This window comes from Mus caroli, unplaced genomic scaffold (genome assembly GCF_978045245.1).
Source record: "Mus caroli unplaced genomic scaffold, Mus_caroli_1 scaffold_11, whole genome shotgun sequence".
In the NCBI taxonomy this organism is placed as follows: domain Eukaryota; kingdom Metazoa; phylum Chordata; class Mammalia; order Rodentia; family Muridae; genus Mus; species Mus caroli.
In genome coordinates, this window is record NW_028227266.1 from 114,862,207 (window position 1) to 114,875,109 (window position 12,903).

General features: G+C 45.1%; 1 protein-coding gene across 3 annotated transcripts in view; it reads left to right on the forward strand.

Annotated features, from left to right (window-relative positions):
• Positions 1 to 12,903, forward strand: part of Gadl1 (GAD like acidic amino acid decarboxylase 1) — a 168,618-nt gene that overhangs the window by 42,617 nt on the left and 113,098 nt on the right. For all 3 annotated transcript variants that reach the window (XM_029481848.2, XM_085828150.1, XM_085828151.1), the window contains 3 exons: positions 6,354 to 6,433; positions 6,612 to 6,666; positions 12,104 to 12,220. In XM_029481848.2, coding sequence (XP_029337708.2) covers positions 6,354 to 6,433; positions 6,612 to 6,666; positions 12,104 to 12,220 — 252 coding nt within the window. The remainder of the gene's footprint in view (positions 1 to 6,353; positions 6,434 to 6,611; positions 6,667 to 12,103; positions 12,221 to 12,903) is intronic.

Genomic DNA, 12,903 nt, shown 5'->3' on the forward strand with positions numbered 1-12,903 from the left:
GGGGAAAGGGAGAATCAGGCTTTTCCAGGCAAAAGCCCCCTAATGGGTTATCTAATCCCTAAGTGGTCAGCACTAAACACATATGTACAAGGGTAGATGGACTCAGCAAGGTGTGTGTGTGTGTGTATATAGCATGCGTGCACACTCATGTGCAAACACCATAGATTTCATTTGAAAGTACTAGCTCCCTCTCTGTGATGCTTTCCTTCAAGTGTCTTGTTTTAGTAGATAGATAGAACTCAGATCATGACTGATGTCAGATCTACTCTCTACTCCTAATTCCTTGCAAGGATGCTTTGTTTGAGTAATAAAAGGTTTTCTTTTTTAATCTTTCCTTTCAAGGTAGAGAGGAAGGCAGGAGGCTTCAGCAACCACTGATGTCTCACATACATATATGCACGCGTGCACACGAGCACACACACACACACACACACACACACACACAGAAAGAGAGAGAGAGAGAGAGAGAGAGAGAGAGAGAGAGAGAGAGAGAGAGAGAGTCCAGAGCCACCAGAGTTCTCACATCTTCTTTCATTCTCCAGTGAACTGTAAGGTAAAGACATGAATGAGCCATTGCCTTTGAGTTAGGCCACCAGATTTGATTCTGATTTCCCAGCACATATGATCTGAGTAGAGTGATAAAAGTCATGCCACTTCTCTGCTTTGCTTTCCTAAGTTGTGAACAGTGTGTCAGTTGGCTCTTGCCTCAAATTATCCCCAAACCCAGCAACCTAGAACTGCAGCCACATCCTAAGCCAGTTCTAAGCCTCTGAGACCCTGGAAAGTTGTGCCACTCTTGTCTGGGCTCCTTTACCTGGCAGGAGCAGGGGTGATCCAGCTGACTGGTGCAAGTGACCCCTCTCCACCCTGTGTCCCTTGAACAGTACACCCCAACAGACAGTGCAGGCACACTGTGAGAAGCCTGGGAACACACCAGCCCCCGAGTGCTAGATCAGAACTGGTATATTGCCAGTCTGGACTCATTTTTGTAACAAAGCAAGACACATTTCAGACTCAGATCCAAGATGTGAAGAAAGAATCTTATGCTAAGTGAACTTACACAAGGTCTTCTTGCAGAGGGTCTGATGTCAGGGATCCCTGAGCAATGAGCCCACAAAAGCAATGGATTAGCCATACCATGCTCATCGAAGGGTAGATGCTTGCGAAGACTGAATAGGTTATAGCCTGCAATGTAGAATCTGGTTCACATTAGAAGAAAAGGAACTAGCCATTATCAGTAGGAGGAGAAAGAGCCAGCCGCAGTGAGACAGGGAAAAGTGGATGGCCTAGGGTAAGGCCAGTCTTATCAGAAAGAGACTCTTGTTCCCTATATTCTTCATGTTGTGTGGTTCCAGTGGCCATCTGTTCACTCCCTGGGTAACTATCCTGTCAAAAGCTGGAGGCGGGCGCTACCATCCGAGTACTAACCAGGCCTGGCGTTGCTTAGCTTCCAAGGTCAGACAAGACAGGGCACAAACACACACGACAAAAAAAAAGAAAGGAGAATACTGGGGCTGGAAGGTAAAAGTGGGAGGGGATTAGGGATATGGGTGGGGAAGAGTAAGAAGCAAATCTGTCCAAAGCAAAGTATGAAAATGTCAAAAGGAGACTTCTTGTCCTACTCAAAACAAAAACCAACCAATCAAAACTAACAGAAACCAAAACCAAAAGCCTAAGTTGACTAAAATCTAAACATTGTCTATGACCTCAGGGCTTTCCTGAGCAATTTATTTTCTTCTAAGAGAAGAAAAAAAAAAATCACTCTATTATTACGAGAGTTTATGCCTTGAGGGTCCTCAGCAAAGAGAACCCCAGCCGAATTTTGTGTTTTCTTCCTGCCCTTGGCTCTGGTTAGCTCTGTGCTGGCAAGGGAGCAGCCATACTTGGAGACTCACCAGAGTGGTGCCAGGCCATCAGCATCTTTTCTTGGGCACCGTGGTTCTTCATAAGCAGTGTCTTCTGTAGAGAGAGTAGGATGTTTGGAGCTGTAAAAATACTTGCTTCCTTGGGATTTTTCTGGGGTAGGATTTCCCTCTCTATGCTACAGTCCAGTCTATTTCAGACATAGAAACCCAAGTCATCAGCAATATATGGTGCTGTTTGATCTCCTGGGCAGGCTGATGAGAGACCCTGTCCCTGTCTTCTCTTCCATGTCTCCTTGCACTTTATGTCTTCGATTGGTTGAACTCTTCTTTGCTAGAGTCTTTTTCTGGAAGAGTTGCCCCAGGTCATGGAAGAAGTTTAACTGAGACTGAGAATGAAGGCAACAATGGAATGATCGGTAGTCCAGGTGAAGGGAGCAAGAAGACACCAGGTTCTTAAGTTCTTATGAAGCCAGAACCTAGTGATCCTTCCAGTCCCCAAGAGGTATGGCTGACTAACATGCTAGCAGAAACCCCGTTCAGAAAACCAAAGAGCAGAATGTAAATCCCATCTCTGTGAGCACACAGTGGCCTTGAGTGTGTCCCATCCCTGTGAGCACACTGTGGCCTCGAGTGTGTCCCATCTCTGTGAGCATACCCTTGCCTTGAGTATGTTCCATCTCTGTGAGCACACAGTGGCCTTGAGTGTGTCCCATCTCTGTGAGCACACTGTAGCCTTGAGTGTGTCCCATCTCTGTGAGCACACAGTGACCTTGAGTGTGTCCCATCTCTGTGAGCACACAGTGGCCTTGAGTGTGTCTCATCGCTGTGAGCACACTGTAGCCTTGAGTGTGTCTCATCTCTGTGAGCACACTGTAGCCTTGAGTGTGTCCCATCTCTGTGAGCACACAGTGGCCTTGAGTGTGTCCCATCTCTGTGAGCATACCATTGCTTTGAGTGTACAGTCTCAGACTCAACCTGTCCATCTTGATGCAACTTGCACCTTCTTCCTTTCCCTGCTTGAGGTCATGGCAGCTACAGTATTTTAATTTCCACCTTAATGACCACCCTCATTGCTATGATAACAAATCAACAAACCAGCTCAAAACCAGAATCAGACCATGTCGTGTTTAGTAAAGTCCTCAAGGCTCAGGGTAGTCACCAGCTGCATGTTATTATTTGTCTTTAGGCGTTTCGTTAATGGCCCTCAGTCGCTCCATGGTCCTATCAGTAATTCTTTGTATTTTCTCAATCTTCACTCTACCCCGAATCCCTGCATTCCTATGTTACACATCCGGATATGGAATGCATATATCATGCACTGGAGGTGTTTCTGCATGCTCCTCCTTTTTGACTGTAGTTCATCTCTTGTTATTGTCCAGCAAGATCATCACCGTGGACTCCTGAGCTGTTGCTGGCCTTTCCACAGTGGCCTTTCCAGTGCCGAGAGGAGATCTGTGGAGGGAAGTGATACAATTCTGTATTTGTGACTTGGTTAGCACTTTTCTATGAGTGCCCTGAGTATAAGTCAGAGGGTGTTTTCTTTTGTTGTTGTTGTTTTTTTTTTTTTTTTTTTGAGCTTTGTGAGCAGAGATTGTTTGGAGAAACAGCACAGAGCAGAGATCATTGTCCGGCACTACAAGACGTGGGTCAAAAAGAAGCACTTAACTCCCAGACAGTGAGTAACCTGGAGCCAGTTCCTCCTAAGCAGGGCTGGCACCAGGGATCGAAATGAGAGAGGTCTAGGATGCTGATCTCCAGTCTGGTCCTCCTTATACCTTGCACCTCAGTATTCCTTTGCCTGAGGAATACGCGAGCAAACATCTATTCATTCCAGATAGGTCACATATGACACAGCAAAGAAACAATGCCACATATGTCTAGCTGTTGATTCAGTGAGCATACCATGGTTACTTAAAGGAGTGCGGGTGTAGGTAGGGTGTTACATACAGGAGCCCAGGTACCCCAAACACCACAGCATCTGAAAAGTCAAGCCTAGCATGGGCAGGACCTATGAAAGTTGAATCCCTGGAGTTGGCTGTATGACTTGTAAGTGAATCAGATGGCTGGGGAGTTTCTTCTCCTGACAATTGTAAGCACTCTTAGAACATTGGAGAGGGGCATTGTGAGTCTTGTACGTTTCAGGAACTCCCTGAGTCTTGTAGGTCTTTCTTACTTCCTGAGCCTTAAGGGAATGTTTTCATTCCGAGGAAATTGCTAGTCAATGCCCCCCTGAGCTGGTGTGGGATGGATGCACCCCCACGCCCATGCCCTGGTCTTCCCAGCAGGAAATCAAGTGCCCTTTAAGATGTTCAGAGCATGAAGGTGAAGACCATCCATCTGCACTGACCCTGGCATCTTTAGAAGTGGGACTAGTTTTATGATCTTGGAGAAATCTCCCAAGCATTTCTGCTTTCTCTCCCTGGAAGGGCAACACTGGCAAAGTCTGCTGCTCTTCTTTACCTGAAAATTTGAGCATCAGATTAGTCAGCGCTAGACCAACGAAACCTGGACAGAGCACACACCAATCAGCAACTCATCCTGAAAGCCCAGATCATAGGAAACATCCAAGGTCACAGACAAAGCATCCTTGCAAAAACCACAAGGCCACACTTCAGCTCAGGGTTGACTTTCATGCTCGCATTGGCTCACAGCTTCATCTTTGTGGAAACTGGTAACCACTTGAGTGGTTATACCTTCTGTAGATTTACAAAACCTGTGGGGAGGCTGGGTTTTAGAATGCCCGATTTGTCTTTGGCCAGTGATGGGAACAACCACCATTTACTTCAAAATGCAGTTATTGCTTCTTGGGTCCAAACTCCTAGGGTTTCCTTTCTCCAGAACTAGTTGACATATCTGAAGCCTCACTCCATTCTCTCTCCACTTTCAGGGCCCTTCTTCTCAGAAACTCTCAGATGTTTGCCTTTTAGTTGGCAGACCTTTAAAAAAAATACATCTGTTTCTCTGCATTTGAGGATGCTACTAGACTGTCCCTGGTCCTGATGTCCTGAGGATTAACTCCATGGCCTTTGTTTGATTCCTAGTCTAGACTTTTGCTCAGCCAGCATTGGTTGGAGACAGTGTGCTGTTTCTCATAGGGAGAGGGCTGTGATTTTCCTTGCCATCAGACGTCATTGGAAGCAGGCTAGCATTTATCATTAGGAAATCGATAGCTGCTCGGATAGCTGGCAGAACGCACATCTCTGGTGAGAAATAATTCACCTTGGCTGTGTCACCTCAGTTGTGCAGGAGTGTTGCCCCCAGCCAGCACAGGCTGATGTAGCCCTCAGACATTAATTACATTTTTTATGTACATTATTACCCTCCAATATGCATATGTTCTGTGACACCCTGAAATAAATGCATCCTACGGGCATTTGGGATGTGTCCTGCTTGATATTTGGAAATTAATTATTTAGGATGGTCTCATTTTTCCTGGTTGTACGACTCCTTCTGCATTTTATTTTTACAGGGCTTTAGAAAAAAAAACCCTCCCCATTTGACAAAAGGAGGAAAAAAATGACCACATTTGAGGAAATATATCAAGCTAAGTGAGAAGGCATGACTATTCTTTTAATGCATTCTTCCCTACAAATTAAAGTTACTTTTTTTTGGTATAATAATGTTCTTTATTGCCTTTGTTTCTCTGGCATGAAAAAGAATGACCTGACCACGTGTCCTCCTTCATACACAAAGAATCCCTTCTTCCATGTTGGAGTGCTAATTATGGGATAGGCTTTGAAGAGTGAGGCAGAGGGTCCAACAGTCTCCAGCCTTGTCAGTATTGTCAACAGGAGATAGGCTACACCTGCCAGACCCAACTCTTGCCATGCAGGAGTACAGCCATTACCTATCAATAGTACTTTGATTCACATGATGCTGGTCATATTTCTATAGGGCTAATTTGATCCTTGATTTCAATGTTATAAAATTAGTCGTGTCTGATTTCTGTTTATAACTGATCTCCCCCTCACCGCCAGGAAATAATTAAACCTTTCTCTTGTCATCTTTGAGTTGCTTCTTGTCTCTCCTCAGAGGGTGTTAGGTCAGCAGAGGACTAAATTCTAAGCTTACACTAACTTGCCCATAAGAGTACTGTCAAGAGAGACTTTTCTGAATCCTCCAAAAGACTAAGAATCCTCAGGGACCAAGTCGGCTCCATGCGTTAAGCTGGGTTCACACGTTAACCATTTCTTTCTGTGACGAGCTGATGGCATAGGCTTTATTGATACAATGCTTTCTGGATTGGCAAACCTAGTTCGCTATTTATTCAAGGTTCCAAAAAAAAAATCTGCTTTCTCTGACCCCAAAGTCAACTGTCTCTGCTACTAAGCAGCTAAGTCCAGTTATCGTTTTCTTTCTTCTACGCGATCATGTTCCAAAGACTGTGCCGAAGCTATGAAGACACACGCAGCAGCAGTTTAGATTGTAAATAATACATGTTCCGGGCTTGCGTTTATTTCTGACCCTCCCCCTCCCTCTCTAATTCAGTGTCATTACTCCATGAAGAAAGCGGCCTCCTTCCTTGGGATTGGCACGCAGAACGTGTACTTTGTAGAAACAGATGGAAGGTAACAGGGTCGGAAGCGGGGTGGGGGTGGGGGGGGAGGGTTGGGATGGGGGGGGAGGGGGCGGGGCAGAAGCATTGCGGGTGGAGCGGGTTGGGGGGGGGAGCCTGCCTTCTAAAAACTCAACCTTTGCCTGTTAAGTACTGAGCATAACCGAATGTCTCAACTCTCCACCCCTCAGAGGGAAAATGATACCGGAGGATCTGGAGAAACAAATCTGGCACGCGAGACAAGAGGTGAGAGTGAGGGTTTGGGAGAGGTGGGCGTGGGTGGTGCCCGTGAGGCAGAGAACGCGAAGAGAATGCAGCCCACCAACCCTGTTATAGGAGTGTGTGAGAGAAGTGTGTGGGGAGCTGCCTTGCGTAAGTTCTATTTCTTGGTGCACGGCTCTCCGATTTCTCGGGGACTTTCATTCTTGGGTGTCCAGAGTCCGTAAACACCTGTGTCATGGCAGGTGGTCTCGATCTCTCCCTGTCCTCACTTGGGGGACATCTCTTTGTCTAGCACTTCTGTGCCAGAATGTTCTGTCTTCCTGAGCTGCTTGGACGTGAGCTGAGATGCTGGCGTGCTTGCTGCTGGAGAAAGCCAGGCCTGACCCGTTTAACCGATGGGAGCTTGCAAGGCTGGTCTTCGCACAGGACACGTGTGTGGTTGCGTTCACTCCAGATTGCTTCTGGGGCCCAAACTGGTGCACCTGTGCTAGCTTTCTACTCCTTCCTCCCATTGAGCCCTCCAGTTCCTCCACTGCTAATGGAGCTACAGACACACTGTAAACAGGTGGCTTATGCAAATGATCTGTTCTCATAGGCGTTTGCATTTGAAGATGGATGGGTTCATTATTTTAAGCCTTAATATTATATTTATATTGTTATACTCTCTCTTTACAAAGTTTGTGAAATTACTTTACCCCCGGGTTATTCTAAGTTACTATAGCTGGCTCAGAAGCTATACTTAATTTTTTTTAAATTACATTTTATTTATTTGGTGGGATGAGGTGGGGGGGGGGCATGCATGCCGTGGTCCACATAGAGAGGTCAGAGGACAACTTTTAGGAGTTGGTTCTCTTTTTTCCACCATGTGGGTTCTGGGGATTGAACTTAGATTTTCAGGCTTGATAGCAGGTGCCTTCATTCTGTGAGCCATGCTGGCCTTGGAGTCTATGCTTAAAAAAAAAATCTGTTACTGTTGTAGGTGTGTTGTCTTCAGGCATGTGTCTTCAAACCTACATGTTTTGTTTTAGTTACTATCTCACTGTCTGTGTAGACAAGATCATTGTCTGGGGGGCTCAAGTGCTCACAGTCTCAACTGGGTAAAAATTCTCCAAAATAGGGTCAGATTTTCCCCCTTCATTTGCTTGTTCTGTTTTTTTACTGCCAGCCACAAACACTTCCCTTTGGATGTTCTTTCATCTCTTCCGCACGATTTCCTATTGAAGAGACCTTTCACCCCCCCCTAAGTGTGCTCAGTCGTAGCAGACGCTGAGTGTTCTGCTTGGATGGCTCATATTTTTCCTCTTTCCTCCCTTTTCTCAAGCCCTCCATTCCCCCCCTCCCCTCCTGTTCCTTTTCTTTCCCCTTCCTATGCCTTCCCTTCCTTCTTCCTTTTCTCCATCTGCCTGCCTGACTGTTTGTCTGTCTCTATTCTTTAACTTTTTCATCGTAGATGGCCTAGAAGTTTACAGAGCAGAGGTAGCATGCCTCTTACCACCCGCCAAATGCACTCACAGATGCAGTTAGCTTTTCTTCTGTCTCCACCTCAGTCCCTTTCACTGCTCCGAATTCTGAAACAACTCCCCTCCCCCCGCGGTATTCCATCTATCCAGCAATAGTTGAGTATATCTATGAAGTATAGGCAATCTTATTTTTGAAATAGAACTGTGATTATAAAGTTAATCATTTCTTAATATAACAAAATATTCAGTTTATACTAAAAGTTTCCCTTTCCCCTTTAAAACAATAGCTGACTTATTTAAGGAAGAATTCAGAAAAAGAAATCATACACACACACACACACACACACACACACACACGATTTGTAGATATGATACATTTTTGGTAATCCACAGCTTCTTCTGCCTCTATTCTTATGCCTTGAATTGCTTTGCGGAAGAATCCGTGTCCCTGAGTTTCAGCTCACGTTAAGGCTCTAGAGATTCTGACTCTCCCCTGCACTGTGTGTCCTTGTGTCTCCAGGAATGTGGTACTTGGACCTCCGTGAGATTCAAATAGGATTTCTTTTCGTTTTTGTACCTTTTGTTCTTCCTTGGGAAGAATGCCCTCTGCCTCCTTCTGTGATGGCGTTGGGTGGAACTTAGTGTCCTTTGGGCCTACCCATCTACTGTTAAATCCTCCCTTATCCTCACCTCATGAATTTGGCTGCCCCGGTGACCATTACCTGGAGTGACTTTGCAGTTCATGTTCCTGTTCCTCCCTCACTCATTGGCAGGCCTTCTGCAACAAACAGAATGTTTCCTCATGGATGCTTAGCCCCTAAGGAAATGATCTTCCCAAGTAAGGAGGAAAACCATGTCTTTGTTTGCCTGATTTACCAGTTCTCAATATTCTGAGATCACTTTCCACACCCCTTTCACCCCAACACACAAGGTCAACCTCCAGTGTGTGAGCACTCTTAGCAGTTTATATTTCTAGCATAGGTTGGCCTGATTCCACTGGAATCATTGCTTTTTTCCTCAATTTTTGTTTTTGCTTTTTGATACTCCATGTATAATAAACTGACATAGTCCTTTTTTTAAAAAGATTTATTTCTTTATTTCGAGTATGTGAGTACAGTGTCACTGTCTACAGACACACCAGAAGAGAGCATCAGATCCCATTACAGATGGTTGTGTGCCACCATGCGGTACTGGGAATTGAACTCAGGACCTTTGGAAGAGCAGCCAGTGCTCTTAACCACTGAGCCATCTCTCCAGCCCAAAACTGATATAATTCTGAAGCTGAGACCAGGGGAACAGAAGTTTGGAAAAATGAAAATTGCTTCAGGCAACAAGGACACACTGGTGTTTCTGCCCGGTTTCCTTTGAAGTCAGTGCCTACATGGGCATGGATTCACCAGCAACCAGCCTTGCACCCATTTGCAGGAAGTAGCACAGGATGGGAGGGTTTGTGGAGCTCAGTGGCTTAGACCTGCTTCTCTCTTTTCCAGTGTTTCTTTCATAGTACTTCAGACATGGAGCCATCAGAATGGGGTTTTGAGCTGGGGTTGAGCTCTCTGAGCCAAGGCTACCCATTAAAACATCTTTTAGGCAACAACCTTTGCTTGATGTTGTCACAGAGACAGTGCAAACTGCAGGGCACCAACAAAGTAGTTATTGACCAGTCCAGCGAGCAGGACCACTGTCTATTTCCAAGGCGGTTTTGAGCATGAGTATTTGAAGCCACAAACTTTCTCATGGAATATAGCTCACAGGCAGTGTGAGATCAATACTGTTTCCCTGAACTTCATAGTTAACAGCCAGAAATGAGGCAGGAAAAAAACAGGAAATAAATTGCACATAAATGTGTGGTGTCTGGACCTATTAAAAACATGTGAATTAATAGGTGAGTAGAACTCATTAGAACCCTCTAATAGCTTACCTGGGTAATTTCTCTTGCTGGTCAAAGCATCATACAGTGGATGGAGAAGATCCCACCCTTAAAGACACCTTAAACAGCTTCAGCAGATGACTTTTTTTTTTTGTCTGTTGCTTTGAATGATTGACTGATCTGACCCCGTTCTCATTCTGTTTAGGTCACTGACATGATAAACACTTAACCAATTGTGGTTGAGTGCAGGGACGAATTCCCCATGTTCATGGCTCCCCAGTGGGGGCTCTGTCACCTCCTGGCCTGGCTCTGAAAGGGTTGGGGTAGACCCAATCCTGTGTGCCACAGGTGTCTCCTCAGATGGCAACTGGATTCATTCTGTGCCCCTACCATGATTCCTGAGCATCTCAGTTGGGGGACATGGGACCCAGTGGTCTCCCTCTGCCTCACTTCCCATAGAGAAATAACATCTTTCTATCAAAAGGTCAGTTACGTTGTAATACGTTTGGTTCAGATACAAGTGACTATGGCATGCAAGGAGATAAGCATCTATTGCGATAACAATGAACTTCACCAAAAATCTGAGGGGAACTCTGCGCTATGCTAAATGGAAGTCAATTTTCAGAAGAAATGGAATGGACAAGAGTGTCTCATTCCTCAGCTTCTAAAACCCTAGAGCTCATGCTACCCACATTTCCACAGTTGTCTGTAGATTGTCCCTGTCACTCTCCTCTTTCTCTGCCTGATTGGCACGAAGCTGCTGCTGTGTGCACTGTGCTTGCCTAACTTGACTGTGATTATTTTTCATTTCTGTGTTGTGCCCATTGTCTTAGTCAGGGTTCTCTAGAGCCACAGAATTTATGGAATATATATATATATATATATATATATATATATGGAATTCATTATGATGACTTACAATCTGTAGTCCAACTAACCCAACAATGTGAATGGGAAGTCCAAGAATCTAGTAGTTGCTCAGTCCTACGGAGGCTAGTTGTTTCCGTTGGTCTTCTGTAGAAATTGATTCTAACTGATGTGCTGGCAAGTCAATGCAAGCAGTGAAGAAGAGCGAATCTTCCTTCTTCCAATGTCCTTATGTAGGCTTCCAGCAGAAGGTGTGGCCCAGATTAAAGGTGTATGCTACCATGCCTAGATTTGGGTCTTTTTTTGTCCCAGGCTGACCTGGAACTCAGAGATCTTCTTGCCTTAGTCTCCTAGGATTAAAGGCATGTTTTACCTTCCTGGGCCTAAGATTTTCACGGCCATTATGCCTCAAGATCTCCATGTCAAGACCAGGTCAGAAACCTGTCTTCTAGCCTCAAGATCTGGATCACAGGTGTGCCCTCAACTTCTGGATTGTAGTTCATTCCAGATGTTGACAACCAGGAACAGCCATCACACCCAGGATCTCCTTTTTCTCATCCATGGTCCACTGGCATCTGATGCAAGCATCAGCTGTGTGAGGAGAGGACCAAGACAGGAGTAAGGCTGGTCCTCTTTCCCAACGCATGCTGTGAATTTATCCATGGCTGCCCAACATGGATAGACCTTCCCCATGAGATTGCTTCCTTCTCTCTGTTCACATTTGTTCTGTGTCTGCAGTTGACTGCATATTTGTCTGGCAGCTGTATTTAATTAAATAAGCAAACAGGCCTGTATGATTCACCCCTGGGGCTAGATTTTTGTCTACCAGTCCTGCCTGTATTTTTTTGGGTGAGAGGGGGCACTGCAGGCTCCATAAAAGGGCAGAATGTCTTCTCAAGAGCATCCAAGAAGCCTACAGAGAGACTTTCTGTCATTTCCGGTGGTAGTGTCCACTTTGGACCTGGGCCATTACCAGAACATGAACCTGATGGACAGAATACAATGGATGGGACCTGATAGCAATAATCTTGACTCTAGCCATTGATCTGGACCAACGCAGGGCCAGGTTATAGCATTTTCTCAGTGTACTCAACCTGTTTATAATCACCAGAGGCCACATAGTATGGAAGTATCCCAACACTCACTGAATCAACCATGACCTCCAAGGAGGCCCATTGTCTTATATTTCATGTTCACAGCTTCCGACAAGGTGAGTTTCAGAACAGCAGTGATGATTCTCTTTCTGATTGGCTCCTTTCCACAGGGGGCGGTGCCATTTCTTGTCTGTGCCACCTCTGGTACCACCGTGCTGGGCGCCTTTGACCCCCTGGATGAGATTGCTGAGGTCTGCGAGAGGCATGGCCTCTGGCTCCATGTGGATGTAAGTCCGTTGGTGTGTTTGTCCGTTTGTCTGTCTAACCTCCAAGTCCTCCCCTAGCTTCTCATACTCTGAGAATCTAGAAGCCTCTTACTTAGAGTTATGTTGCTCATTTGGGAAATGAGTATGCAGTTACTTTAAGGCTTCCAGAAGATTTTAAGACCTCAGATCTGTTTGGATTTTGTTCTCTGGGTTCCACAGGACTTTCTCCTTTCCCACGAACCATCTTTTTTTGGTCCCCCAAATGGGCAAAGCAGTGCCATGTCAGGGAAACAGTGACAGGGAAACCAGAGACTGTGACTTTGATTTCTGATCTGCATCATCTTCTCTGTTGGGCTCAGCCTTGAGTTTGCAGTTGTTCAGTTGCAGGGGGAGATGGCCAATGAAGTATCTTCCAGCTCTAAAATTATGATTCCAATCAGTGAGAAGTGCAGAAAAAGAAAAAAAAAAGTATCCTACCTTCCATAATTATGTGTCTTAATTAAAGCAGGTTTTAGCTGGATCCATAATAGATAATTGTTTGAGGGAAAGGGATATAATTTATGTTCTTCATAATTTTCCAACTTAAAGGCTTGGTTTTTTTTCTAATTTATTTCATAAGTCCTGGGGTTGTTCATAATACATTTTCCTTTAAGCTAAAGGTAATTTTTATTACAGGTCTACATGTTCAGGGTTTAAAAGTTTCA